This window comes from Pteropus medius, unplaced genomic scaffold (assembly GCF_902729225.1).
Source record: "Pteropus medius unplaced genomic scaffold, Ma_sr-lr_union100, whole genome shotgun sequence".
NCBI lineage: Eukaryota > Metazoa > Chordata > Mammalia > Chiroptera > Pteropodidae > Pteropus > Pteropus medius.
Genome location: NW_024353787.1, coordinates 3,251,403 through 3,266,551, shown reverse-complemented (window position 1 = coordinate 3,266,551; position 15,149 = coordinate 3,251,403). Strand labels below are relative to the sequence as shown.

At 33.2% G+C, this 15,149-nt stretch overlaps 1 protein-coding gene across 9 annotated transcripts in view; it reads right to left on the bottom strand.

Annotated features, from left to right (window-relative positions):
• Positions 1-15,149, bottom strand: part of ZMYM6 (zinc finger MYM-type containing 6) — a 34,344-nt gene that overhangs the window by 10,961 nt on the left and 8,234 nt on the right. For 6 of the 9 annotated variants that reach the window (XM_039850925.1, XM_039850926.1, XM_039850927.1 and 3 more), the window contains 12 exons: positions 13,732-13,816; positions 13,006-13,255; positions 9,861-10,035; positions 9,570-9,761; positions 7,676-7,826; positions 7,153-7,268; positions 6,127-6,387; positions 5,815-5,965; positions 5,058-5,230; positions 3,536-3,683; positions 2,183-2,323; positions 1,705-1,742 (listed from right to left, as the gene is read on the bottom strand). In XM_039850925.1, coding sequence (XP_039706859.1) covers positions 1,705-1,742; positions 2,183-2,323; positions 3,536-3,683; positions 5,058-5,230; positions 5,815-5,965; positions 6,127-6,387; positions 7,153-7,268; positions 7,676-7,826; positions 9,570-9,761; positions 9,861-10,035; positions 13,006-13,255; positions 13,732-13,816 — 1,881 coding nt within the window. Of the gene's footprint in view, positions 1-75; positions 343-1,704; positions 1,743-2,182; positions 2,324-3,535; positions 3,684-5,057; positions 5,231-5,814; positions 5,966-6,126; positions 6,388-7,152; positions 7,269-7,675; positions 7,827-9,569; positions 9,762-9,860; positions 10,036-13,005; positions 13,256-13,731; positions 13,817-15,149 lie in introns of those variants that run through there. The other 3 variants (XM_039850931.1, XM_039850930.1, XM_039850932.1) reach the window with 2 other exon arrangements.

Below are 15,149 nucleotides of genomic sequence, written 5' to 3'. Positions count from 1 at the left end.
GTATAGTATATAATATACAAATAACTACAAAGTTAACTTAATGACAGTCACTAATATAGTATACTGCCTTAAAGTAATTATCATTATCATCTTCCAACAAAACAAATACTGAAGTTAAGAGGTATCAAATTAGGACAAGCTATCTCTCCACATTATGGTGAAGCTGGTCTGACTCCCTGAAAAGACTTTTATTAAAGAATGACTCTAATGGGGTTTGTTTTCTCTCTCATTTTTTTTCACTGCAGACTTCTTGATAGGCAGACACATTGTCCATCTTTTGCCTTGCCATCATGGAACAGCAATCCACATTTGGATCATCTTCTTCAAAAATAGCAGTTTTTGCTGAAATATGGTCAAAAGCTTATACCAGTCACTTCAGCTAATTAATATCTTTATGGCCCAGGCTAATTGCTAGGCCCTCTTCTTGCTACCTTTGTTTTATTAATTCTATCAAGTCTCCCTTTATTAATCCATGGGAAAGGACCGAAGCAAAATTTCAACATCCTCTTATAATCTTTGCATAAATTTACCTTCTTTACCACTTTCACAGATTCTTTATTAACAGGCATTATGTTTTCTTCCAAGTTAAAGACTCTTTAAATTATGATAAAGCTAAAGTTTTGATAGCTCTGGAGTTAGCAGATATAGCTTGCCTGCTCCTTTTTACATTCTTAAAACCTTGGTGAGCTTTAAAATTGGAGAGCCAGCCATGACATGTAGTAAACCTTTTTGTCTCACTGTCACCCTCCTTTCAAATCATTAAAAAAGACTTTATGCCTTAGCACAGATGATAGGTTAGTCTTAGTTAGGAGTGCATTATGGCAGCATTGACCTTGTAGCCGTGTTAACAGGATTTTATCCACTTATTCCATTATCCTTGCCTGGTTATAAGATAATTTTGCAAACTAAAGGGTATACTTGCTTTAATGCTTTTTTTTTTTAATCTCTAATATTCTGCAGGGTGCACTCTCCTAATTTAACAGAATGAGACACACTTTTTAATACTAGCACCACCACTTAATGAACCTGAATGGCATCGTTATTTGATATTTAAAAAATTATTTTTAATTGTATCATGAACAAATAAATGTTAAGAGAGCAGCACAATAGTCAGCAAAAACATTAACGTAAGATCTAACACATTAGGTTAATGTGCTATTGATAAAGAATGAAAGGAATTTTGTTTTCCTGCTTAAGTGATACTGATACAGGATACCAGAGACATAATTTGTAATCCTTTCAGCCTGTCAGATATGAAATTATGCATTTATTCAAAATTTTGTTTAATTTTTGGAAGTTTCACAATATTTCGAATTTCAGTCATAAAGTGGGAATTTAAATATTTTTACTTTGCACTATTTTCAACCACACATAATTCAAAGATGCAAAAAATGACACTGTATTGAACTTTTTCAAGAGGTTTTCTGGTCTAATTACTTGAATGTAGTAAAAATAAGCAACAGGATGGAATTAACAAGTATTTAAAGAAATTAAGGAGTCAGACACAAATAATAAATCATGAATGCATTCTTATTAATGATCTAACTTTAAGATTCAAAAACAAAAATTTATGCATAATATATTAATCCACTTTTTTAAAGACTAAGCTGCAAACAGAAATGTACTCAGCTCTACGTTAGAAGGCTATATTCAAAATGAAAATAAAGTTGCATTATCAGGCAAAATATTAACAATAAAACTTACATCTTCAATGATCTTTGCTGCCTCTTTAGTTACTGCACCTGTTATAAATTAAAACATACATTATTACCCCCAGAATATAAAGAAGTCAACGCTGAAACCAAGAAGTTACTTTCCTCTCACTAAGGTAGTTGACAGGAAATAAGAAGCCAGAATTTCTCAAAAACGGTCCAAGGGAATTCGGCATCAGTATCACCTGGGGTCCTTGGTAAAGGTAAGGATTACTGGGCCATAATCTCATCCTCCTGTATTAGAATCTCTGGTAGAAAAGGCAGCAATATTAAAATTACTTGGGTTCTTAAGAAAATAAACTATACATACCACTTCCTCCCCTATCCATGCCACTCTGCTTGCTGCCCACGGCTCTCCAAGACAGAAGCATGTTTCCTCATATAAATGTAAATATTACCAATAAGAGCTACTCACACTAGATAACACTCACTTCCACAGTCTAACCAAATGCCTTTACATCAAATCATACCTTTTAAAACACTGTTAGTGTTCTCTGTAGGCTGGGCAGGAGACACTTTTGCCAATGACACCACACTGGTTATAACTGGTGTTGTATTTGTCCTTACAGATGGGAGAGCCACAGAAGCAGTTGGTGCCTTAGAAATATTTACTGATTAAAATAAAAAAGTAAGACCTAGTATAAACAAGAGTCACATACGAAAAAATACCGTTTAACAACTAAATTTTCAAGGTGAAATGCAAATATCTAACTCTGTATAATGTTGGATTGGGTGAGTCTGGTCAGATTAGTGTTCATTAGAGCTTTAAGAGAGGCCAATTCTCTAAAATTATCAACTTCAAATGATATTTAACAGGTAAAAATATAGGTATTAGCTTCAGGATTAACTTCAGGATGAGCTTTTCTATTCATGAATATTAAAATTCCTACACCTAAGCTTGCTTCAAATAAAAATTTAACATGACAATTTTTATAAGTAAGTTGTTGATATAGCTGTTCCAACTATGTTAAGAATACTGGTTTTATTAGCTCACATTATGGAATGAATATTCTACCTCCCACCTGAGTGGTCTCAGGGAACTGAGAACACAAAAGATTAGCACAAGGTATTTCTGGATTAAGTGATGATTTATTAATAAGATTGCAAAGGTAGACAAGGGCCAGACCATAAGAAGCCAAAGCACATGGCTTCTGTCATTTAGCAGCACTCCAGGCTTTGATCAGAGAACAGTATCAAATATTTTAAATCTAACTCAAAGAAGTCCTGCTTCAGGGAGCTAGCTACTCTAAAGACATGCCATGTATTTATTCATCTGGATATTCTGACCACATTATCTGTCCTACTTGCAAAAAATTGTTTTATTCTTAGCCAGGAAAAACTTTGCTACCCATGAAGAACTGGTCTACTTTATTTTTTCTGATATAATTAATGTGTTCTTTTTTTCCTTAGCTACAAGCAAGCTCTGGATCAAATCTTACACCAGTCAGAGCAACTCAACATACTCATATCCTCTACCTTTGTTTGCCCCAATTTTCTATTTTTATTCTAGTTTATTAACTGAATAGCATACATCCCTTAGTTTAAGTTATTTGTGTACAGGTAAATTCAATCAAAAGCAATCAAATCTAATTTTCCTATAAAGTTAGCGTTTCTACATTTATTATTCCTGGTGTATTTATGATAGCAAAAAAGCATGATTAATTTTCCCTCAAAGGTAATCTTAAGGATTCTTATAGGAAATTTTAAGGAAATTCAGGCTATCTGAATCTAGTGAAATTTTGTTATTATTTACAATGTGTTAAAATGCTGATAGTATATCCCAGCACTAGCATAAAGATCCCATTAGCCAAGTTTAATTTTACCTTTTCTTTGTGAAACAGGGTCATTTGTAATTTGCTGATGACAAAACTCCAAGACACAAAATAGGTTACAGAAATGTTTGATGTTTCCTCGCCATTTTATGGACTCACTTAGCTTACCCTGTCGTTTACAAGCATCACATTTGGCCATCTGAGAAAGAAATGTAAAATAGGATAGGCTTAAAACTATAAAATAATGAAAAGATAAAATTAATCATAAAACCAGAAGACACTATGAAAACAGGATATATGAGTCAGTCGCAACCACAAAATGTAAGGTTCCTACCTTAGAATATTACTGTTAAAAATATATGTACGGGGGTGGCTCCATAGTATAATGGTTAGCACGTCTGCTTTGCACACAAAAGGTCCTGGGTTCACGCCCCAGGTGGAGCCACGGACCATACCCCGGGCGCGCCAGGCCCCGGGTGCATGCTGTGAGTGTGTGGGAGGGGATGCCCCACCTTCAGAGATCCAGTTCTTAAGGGGAAACAGCAACATCCATAGGTTAGGGGCGGTTGAAGGGTGGGGGAGATTAAAGAGGGAGGAAAAAAAAATATGTGTGTGTATACATATACACACACACACACACACACACACACACACTTATTTGTTTCATATAGATACCCTCAATTAGAATATAAAAGTTGATCTCCTGTATTAAAATTACCAATTAAGGAATCTAAAGATAGGTTCTATTTTTAAAAGGTTAGGAGGCAGCATATTGCAATACAAAGAATATAGGCTTTGGGTCATAAAAACTTTGATCATTCAACAAATATCTAATGAGGTATCCTTCGTTTTGAGCACTGAGATAGTCTTGGTCATATAATTATGAAAAAGAATTATATTTTGGGGGATAGGCAGACCAGTAAACAGGTGATTTCACTGCAGTGTTATAGGTGCTATCTGTCATCTACCAACATCTTCAAGGGCATGTTACTTAATCTCCCTGGACCACGCTCTTTTTCCTTATTTATAAACTGGCAATAATATACCTATCTCTTGGGATAGTGTTAAGGATTAAATGAAATAACACTTATGAAGCATTGGACTTGTATTAGTGGTTCAATTAATTGTAGCTTTCGTTGTCAGACTTTCAACAAAGTAATTTTTTTAAAAAAGGAGGTGGGTAAAAAGGTCATAGTCATTTGACTTATGAAGTGAGAACAAGGTCTGACTTCAAATTCCTCAGGGTAACCTTCTGAATGAGAGAGGCTTAAGTCAACATAACTGCATCAAGTTCTAACTTGAAAGAACTCAAAGTTATAACTAAGGTCAATGTGCCTTAGAGAAAAGCAAAAAAATAAAAGGGACACATCCTCAAATAACAGCAGTCTCCGGAAATTCTATGCTCTTTATCCCAAAGATTTCAAGTTTATAATCAACTGAATTTTGCTTTAGGAGCCCATAGTTTATTTTACCCAGTTTTAAACACAAATTTTTATTCACAAAATCTGAACATATTTTAAACAGAAAATAATTTTTGTGAACTTCAGAAAGCCAAAGAGGTCTATACATTTACCTGGTAAAACAGAACTGTAAATTTGGACATGCAGTCTTCACAACAAAACTCTTCTAACTTGCCCTCCAATCGATTTTCTACCAAATTAGGGGATGTCTGTGAACAATAACTGCACATCCTACAGTAGTTTCCCCATCGTTCACCAAAGTCACGGGCAGACAGGTATTTGCAAACTGAGAACCAGGAGGGAAGAAAGGAAGAAACATCAAATTTACATTAACTTGAAGAAGGTAAAGTGAGTTCCTACAGTCTTATTAGATACCAACTTTAAGCTAATTTCTAAATACTTGTCACAATTATTTGCCTCTAGGTTAAAGAAAAATCTCCATATTCACAAAACGAACTCATCTTACTTTTTAAATATACTCTAAGTATTAGGCCATCTATATTCAGAAACATCAGAGATATAAAAGTTTAAGCCAAGAAGCCATAATTGCTTAAGTACCCTCTTCAGACATGAGTGCAAGAACAAAAAGATCTCTGAAGTCATACCTAAACTTACCAAGAGATTTTCCATACTCTATACTAATACCATTGATCTAATTACATTTCAACAGTTTCTTTACTGAGATTATTGTAACATTTAAAAGGACAGATTTTAAAGTGAATTAAGTATAAACTCAACTAAAAAGCCTCCGATTATACCTCATAGAACACAAATTACTTGAAAATTAATTGTGGATTAATAGCCTAACTCATATTGAATACTTTATTACAACCACGTGCTCTGGGGATAAAAGTGAACTTTCTTCTTTACCTTCACTACAGAATGGCTTATCGACCCCTGAGAATCGTACAGTCTCCTTTATAATTTTCTGTAGTTTACAGTAGTCACACATTGCTATAACTTTATTTTTCTTTTTATAGTCATCAGAGCAAGTCTTGCCACAAAACAGAAACATTTTACCCTGCAGAGAAAGAATAGTCATTAAAACCTAATTAAACAGTCGCTTATCTTTAAGAAATCCTTTCCTTCTATTTCAAAGTAAATTGATTGTCAAAGATGAAGAGACAAAAATGCTTCTATTGGATAAGCTTATATTAAATTACTTTCATGATCTCTCTTTACCTTGTAGAAAAGGAGTTCTGGTTTTGTGGCAAACAGATGGTTACAGTTCTGACACTTGAGTTTAACAATGGCATGAGTTGAAGCAACTTGGTGGGACTGCGCAGCAAGAGACTGAAGACTGGCTTCAGCAGAGCTACTGATGGAGCTGGGGGAAATGGCAGAGGTGTTACCTCCTCCTGCTGACTTGGAGGGCGGGCTTACTTGGCCCTGAGACAGGGGTACTGCTGAAGAATTTGTTCCTTTTGGCTTGTTAAATACATTCTGAATGAACACAAATAAGGCAAACATTTTAATAACTGAGAAATAATGGAACTTGGTAATTTTCATTTTCTCATTTTAATAAATTAATTCCCTTGGAAACATTTCTTTAAAATTTATAAAGTAGTACTCAGAAAGAATTTAAATGGCATACTTCCAGAACAGAAGGACTGAGAAAGGCAGGCTTTCCAGAGAAACACCTCTAGTATATCTGACCCTAAAAAATTAGAGCAGGCCTCTCCTTTCCCCCAAGATACCGCTCCACCTGCACTCCCATCACCAAGCAGCCTCTGATGGCTATTAAAAAGCATAGTGGCCACCAGTAGTCTCGTTCTTCTTAGTGCCAAGGACACCGCACCAGGCATCTTCCCATCCTGAAGGATCACTATACTTTCTGTGTGTCTCACAGAGAGCGAGGAGAAAATGTGACAAGAAATTGGAGGCTTATCATTCCATGGCAGGAGTCATGTGTCTGGGCCAGGATGAGAGGGAGGGACACATGAACAAATCACCATACCATGTATCCGAACCATATCCTAGCATCTATCCTTTTGAAAGGGAGAGAGCCACGGGAAAAAGTGAGCTTAGAACTCTGAATAACGAAGAGAGCACTGAGGCTCAACACCTGGGCTCAGACATTTTGCAGATTACCTCTGGGACCACACCTGAACAGAATTTTTTACAAGTATGGACCTTCAGCAATTAACATTTCGCCACAGACCAATCCCTAAGAGAACTGAAGGGGTAAAATACCACCTTAGATCATACCTGGAAAGCCACCACACAACTGGAGCTGCAAAAGCTGTATATGGTTCCATTGGACATGGCTAGATGATACTGAGGGATTGCTGATGTTTTACAACTATGACATGAAACCTGGACACCTTGGTAACAAAAAATAAAAACAGATAAGTTACACTAATGAAAAAATCCAAAAATGTATTAGAATAAAAATGCAAATAATAATATACAAAACAAAAATCAAGGAACTTTACAATAACCTATAAAGCTAACTACAACTTCCTCAATTAAGTTCCATTTACACAAAAACTAACTTGGAACTTATGTGGGGTTTTTTTTCTTTTCACATATGATACTTCAAAAAAAATATTTCAACTAAGAAAATCAGTGAAAAACTATTTTCACTTAAACATCAGTTCTTTGAAACTAAACCAATATTGGGTCTTTACTGAACCATATAGATAAATTTAGTTCATAATAAAATGAAAAAAAGTAGTTACATTCTTCAATAGTTAATAAATCTATAAAATTTATCAAATTTAAACATTACCTGAAGAAATAACTGTCTTAACTCTATAAGCAGATAAGCAATTAATAGAGCAGAAAAGTTCTGTTTTTCCTGAGTCATTTGTAGTCTCAATCATTTCCGCTGAGGGCCTCAATGATTTCCCCAAGGCATATGGAGGAGTCTGGGCTGAATTCTGTTAAGAAAATAAAGTGACATTCACACACCCAATACGAGCATACATACACACATCTTGTTTAAGAAAAAAAGAAAAGAAAAGTTATCTACAACCACTACCTTTGGTTGAAATATTTGAGTTTGACAACAAGGCCACACTAGGTATAGACTTCTCTGAAAGTGAGGATGGGGGAAAAATAAGTTCTTTCTGACAATAAAAAAATGTAAACTGAAGAAAATTAGTAACTACTCACATGTATTACCAACATACACATTAAAAGTAATGAATTAGATAGTCATTACATACTTTTCTCACCATAAATAATCAGATAATAACCAGGTAATCCCTGAACCAAAGAGCCATCGTCAGTACAGACTTGGACATCAATCTAAGAGAGGAAAGTCTACCACTGTTAAGATTATTTAACTAGTAAGACTCTTTAGGAGGAGACAGAAATGATGTTTAATGTATTTTAGGTCATCCTGCAGAACTACCTGTTTTCAAGCTGAGTTTCATAATAAAATTTGCCCATAAATTTATTGTTTTAAGACACAATAATGGCTTCCATTTATATAAATTCCCATTATTATTGACTGCTTACCATGAGCCAGGACCCATGCTAAGTAATTTATGTACACTGTATCACAGAATTCTTTCAATAACATACTGAGATATTTTTAAAAATTAACAAAAAGTTTAAATTATCTTTAATTAGATTAACTTAACAAGTAAACAGAAAAGTAAGAGAGTAAATTTTTTTCATCTGACTCTAATGTCCAGGCTCTTAAACACTAAATACTGTCACTAACATACTATATGGTCTCTCAGTAAGAAATTACATGGAAAAGTAAATATTAGGAATATATAATTGTGAAGTTTCACTATATAAAAGTAAATATTAGGAATATATAATTGTGAAGTTTCACTATATAATCTTTCTGGTGAAAGAGGAACATTATTTATGCTATTGATAGAGTACAATACTAGTAACAAAATTAGGAATGAAACTGATTTTTGGATCGTATCTATAAAAATAAAATGGATTCTATTCCTGACAGTAGTAACCAGACTGCCAAAAGTTGCAATTCCTTGAAAAGTGAGTTTTCAAAGATGAACATCCATTACCAACTGCGTAGAGGAATTAAATATAAATCAAACCTGCTAACTAAAAAATCGTTTTAATTATATTTTTATAAAAAATGTAAACTTTTTAAAGACCAATCATTCAGTGATAATTAAAGTGACACAAATTGATATATTTAGTAAACCAAATGAATCCATTATTCATTACAATAAAAATTAGCTAAAGTATTCTAATAAGGCAATGTTGGCAAAATAATTACTATTCATTCCAAAACACATTTAAAAAAAATATTTTCTAAAAGGAAAAGATATGCTATAGATTCACTGATTTTATTATCTTTTTAACTTTGGTCATAGTTTATTTACAATAGTATGGGGTTTTGTTCACTATCAATATATCACAAAATATTTCAGACTCATAGCAAATCATGAAATTATATTTGTGAATTCTTGGATATGAAGGAACCTTAAAAAATTATCTAGTTCATGTATACCATCTCACTAACATAATCAACCCTTACTGTTATCAGAATCTATCCCATTTTTCTGGAAGGGAAATCACACACCAATCACACACATCAGCTAATGGGAAGAGCTCGCTCTTGTTTTGCATTTCATCCCTCTGCAACTCATCAGAAGAGGTAAGCCTAACTATATGCAACAGACTGATACTCATACCTGCTTATACGCTGTGACACTTGTTGAAGTAAAAACTTTCTGGGACTGGCAAGGACCAGAGCTACTATAGCAATAGCTCCCACAATTCTCACAACAGTTCATGGTGAGGTTGTTGGTAGAGTGAAATTTTGAAAAACAAGCATCACTACAAAGACCATGTACCATATTTTGATATTTAACTTCAAATCGAATCTAGGAAATAAAAACACACAAACATATACAAAATAAGCAAAGCCAGTTAAATATCTTGAATCTTTGAGCAGAATCTCAATATAGGTAAAATTAACTTACATCAGCATTCTTCTGACACATACTGCACTTAGTTGAAATGCTATTGGTATATATGGTAACAACAGGTTTTTTCTTTAGCTCATAAGACGAAAGGCATGATTGGCTGCAGAAATCTTTGCTAGGAGAGGAATTTTCAAATTGGGTTGTGATCACATCCTTTGGATTTAAAATGTCTCTAAAAATAAATAACAGGCAAAATGAAATGCGTTCTTCATAAATGTGATCTTCCTTTAGCTTTGTGAGCTAAAAAACTACATTTACTAAGGGCAGTTATTGTATAGTAGAAAATGGTTGACCCTGCATAAGGTATCTATAAACCTGTTTGATGATTAGTTCTGTTACTTATCAGCTGAGTGACAATGAGTGAGGCAATAACTATCTCAATTTCCTCATGTACAAAATGGAGTTTTTAATACTTAATTTACAGATATGTGAAGGAGGATTATATTTAAAATATATCCAGCCAGATGCCCATGACCAAAAACAGTGAGGCTTCCAGCTCCAACCAAGTTTCATTGACTGGAGCCAGTGGAATAAGTGGCTATCCCACAACTCCAGGCCATGAACACTTGTCCTCTTACTAGCCAGTAGCTGCCAAGAGTAAAAACATGAATAAGGAACAAAAAAAATTTTAACTTAAAAGCAAGAATTGGAAAACAGATTAATATAAAAATTAACATGGTATATAAAATTTAGCTAGAACTGAAGAGAGAAAAGATACAGATGACAAAAGCACTACTAAGGCTTAGTATCGGGGGACAGATAGAACAAGACAAAGAGAACACAAATAATTGAGCTGTTCTATGAGATTCCTAGAGTCATTTTATAAGAGTTCATTGTTTCAATAAGCACTGACAGTAAAAACAGAGGCTAAGTATTGCCATTCTCCTGACAAATATAAAAAGTGAAGGAAACAGTTAATTAGAAACACTACTGCAGGCCATAAAATAAAAAATTAATGGCAATGATATTATATACTACAATAATGTGTATTAATTATGGCAATAATATTATATACTACAATAATGTGTACTGAGTAATTACTATGTGCCAGGCACTGCTCCCTTTACTTAAATTATCCAATTTGTTATTATAATCGCCATTTTATAGATGAGATGATAATGAAGAGACCAAATCAGAAAGATTACATAGCTTGTCAAAGTCATACAGCTGGTAAGCAGTGAAGCCAGAATACAAATCCCAGCGGTCAGATTCTACAGTCTATGGAGTTAATCATTCCACTATTCTGTCTCCTGTCCTGTACCTTTGTTATACAGCACTGTTCCATAATAAACAACGAAAGAATAATAACAAAGTACTTCAATTTTCTAAAACTCACCTAACCTTAAAAATATGTCAGAGTGAATCTTGGAAACCAAGTTAATATGTTTAAGCACAACACATAAACTAACTTTGAAAAGTGATTTTTCTCTAAAAACAGAGCAATAAAGAATGTTACTTAATAATGTGAATCTGCTAGTGGCATTATGTATGTATAAGTATACCAATGAGAATGTCTTTTTAATGAAAATCTATGCACATAAATATAAATGCATTCTAAACCTCATGCATCCAAATGAATATTACACCTTAACATTTATCTTACAAAGCATACTCCTCCAACAAAAACATGGCTCAAACTTTTTTCTAGTTTCTCTCATAATTTATAAGAACTCTAAGAACAAATTTTAATTTTATAGCCAAATATCATGTTTAACAGTATGACTCAGCTTAATCATCTACAATAGTCAGCTAATAAGGCATCAAGTAACTTTTGGCAATTTGCAAAAATCAAACCCATGTTGAAAAGATAGATATGTCACCTAACTTAGTCTAAAGGAATGTTTCATAGGCTCTGAAGGAAACGCCAAATCAAGAAATAGAAAAATTTTTTAATAAGAGCAGCACTGTGTTAAAAGTCTGACACTAGTGACTATTTTTAAGAAAATAATATGCATTTGGATGTAAATATTATACTCTGTTCTTTAAAATTTAATTCATTTTCTTTTGATATTTGACATGTTGAAATAGAGCATCTTAAAACAGAAAACTAAATTTACTCTTCCAGATTAGTTTCATGAGAATGACATAAAAGTTAAAGCAAGGTATGAGAAGTGCATTTTAAAACAAAACAATTTTAAAATTTAAGTAAAATATTTTTAAATTCTTGGTTCCTTTTAGTTGGAGATTTCCATTTTAACAGGATTTATTTTTAGATACCTAAGCCCAACACATCAAGTAGATAAAGAACCTGTCTTATATCTCCAAAGACAAAATAGGAGCCTATAAATTATATGTTAAGTATACATAATAATATTAATTTTATTATTAAAAATAATAAGATCCCACTTATTAAGCATTTGCTATGTGGTAGGCCCTGTGCTAATATTGTCTCATTAAAATCTGAGAAAGTAGATATCATTTACCAATGAAGAAACTGAAGCTTAGAAAAGTTAAATATTGAGCCAAGGTCATAGAGCTAATAAGTAATAGAGCCAAGGTCTAAAATCAAGTAACTTTTCTTGCTCTACATTAGTGACTACTGACAACGCAATGTATTCCTAGAATTACACTACCACAGGAATAGGCGAAGCATGCCAAATTCTTCAAACATACTAAGGCAGAGAAAGATCTTTATGTGACTTTGTTGCTATTTCTTTCTCTTCCTGCATCTGTACATTTAAAACAACAATGATCCCCAAAAGAAGCTCACAAAGATTTTTTTTTTAGAAATAAACACATTTTTGTGGCTAGTTTTTACCTTGTAAAGAATTAAATAATTTTCATATACTATTATAAGAATGATATCATATTATGTACTTCAGTAACATTCAAGATAACAAATAATTTTGAATAGCTGTTGTCTACAATTACAGGATATACGAGTGGTCCTACCATTCCCACGAATGGTTTATTTCTTTCCACAGTAAAATTTAAACTGAAAGAGATAAGGAAAACTCATTTAGGCAATACTTTTAACACCAAATCACTTATTGTTATAAAACTTCAGAATTTGCAGATTTCTCAATTAGCCAAAAAGCTATCTCCTAAAAATGTGCTAAAGAGTAGCAATAGCATTTTTGAACTTAACTATTTGAAAACTAAAAATGTAAAGTACATAAAGACGTAATGAAGAATTTTATACTTCGAGCAGTTTGTACAGGTTTTCTTGGGAGGTGGTGGTAGGCAGACAGGTGAAGAATATCTGGTGATGCACCGCGTGGAGCAAAAGAGCTGAGCAGATCCCGTCTTATGATATGCAGTTTGCCCCTTATAAAGCATTTTTTTACAACCAGAACAAATAGCCTGCAAAGCTACAGCTGGAACTGAAGGAAGCAATCTATTTGGGCCAGATGATGCAAGAGGAAACTGAAAGCCTGGGGTCAACTGCTGGGCTATTAAAAAACAAAACAAAACAAAACAAAAAACTGTTATAGTATCAATATGAACACATAATACATTCCCTATTTTTTAGGACAAATTCATCAGTCTTGAGATACAATTTGAATGAGGTAATAAGCACTAGGGGGTTTCAAACTTTTTAACCATGACCCATAGTAAAACCTACATCTCACGTTATAGGTCAGGACACATATACATAGGTGTGTGTGTGCATGTGTCTATAATTTAATAACTGAAACAGTGGTTTCAAGAAATAATATGCTTCCTTACTACGAGCATCATACTCTGATATAATCTCATTCTATTCTGCTTTTTACAACGCTGGTCAAGACCAACTACCCAGTTTGAATAGCACTGCTTTATCTAAAGGAAGAAAAAAACTTACATGAGGAAGTACTTTCCCTAAATTCTACTAGTCGGAATATGACAAATATTAATCATAATTAACCTTTGCAGTTCTATTTCTTACCAAGAGGACTATCACTGACTGAAAACACAGCACTAATTTTCAGTTCACTTTCTTCAGTTTTTGGCTTTGGGGCATGTCCGTACTCCTTAAAGAAAGAGAAATGAATATGGTGTTAGTATCTCTGTAAACTAGAAATTCAAGCAAAAAAATAATCCTGTCATATTCACCTCTTCTACATTCTAATTATAATCACAACTACCTCAAAAGTCAAAATTTACAAGTTATTAAACTAGATTTAAACTTTACAAAAAGGAACTTTCAGAAATGGAAAATCTTTTATAATGGTTATATCTACTTTTCAAATGTAATCTTCGTATATAGGAATAATACATAGCTATTTTCAATGCTACCTTTTCTTAGGCTGTGTTTATAAGGGAACAATAAATTAAATTAAATCTGAATAATTTACAGTTTATATCAAATTAGTAACTTCAGCTAAGAGATTTGCAAGCTGTCACATCTGTTAACAGCAGAAAAAATATAGGAGTTTCAATGCCATCTGTTCATTATTTATAAAATCATCACAGCCTAAATCAGATTTACCCTTAACATAGTCATTAAAATGCTTTAAAATAAAATCATGAAACAAAATTTTAAAAATACATATACCTCTTAAAAAAGACTGTCTTTATTTTGAGATCACAACCATCCTATTTTTTTGTCAAAATAGCCTTACGTATTTCAAAATAAAGTTTCTAAAAATAGTCTTACTTTTCTCAAATAATGGTGATTAAAAAAAGGGTAGTTGTATTTTTAATATCCCTAAACAAAGCAAAATAAATGACTGATATTATCAGTTCCCAAAGTTACTTTTGAAATTTCTTTGAACTATTAAATACCAAAGACTAGGAACCACTGCATTAATTTACTACTTCCATTATGTTCATTACAGCACCAAATAAGCTGCTGCTTGTAAGGTACAGATGAGGAAAGTGAAGCTTAGAGATGTTCAACAATTTGTCTAAGGTCACAAAGATACTAAGTGCACAGATGGAAATTAAACCCAAGTATCCAAAACCCGTGATGTCTCGCCCATAGATGTACAAATACAACAAAACAGAACTATATAATGAATTCGAACCCTGGCCCCCAATTGAAAGTAAGGTCTCCTTATATCTTATATCTTCTTTTACTTATAGTACCTGTCATAATACATTGCATGCTGACTTGGGTGACGATTTGTTTAATGTCTAACACCTTCTCCTCCCCTGCACACCACACACACACACACACACACACACACACTCTGAAAGAACCATGTCCCACTATGTACAGAAACCATATTTGTTTTTCCACCTCTATACACTCAACACCCAGCACAGTCAATATAACATAACAGAGAAGACTATGGGTTCTGACAGCAGAAATAGATCTTGGCTCAAACAAGTTATTTAACATTATTTTCAAATTCCTTATCT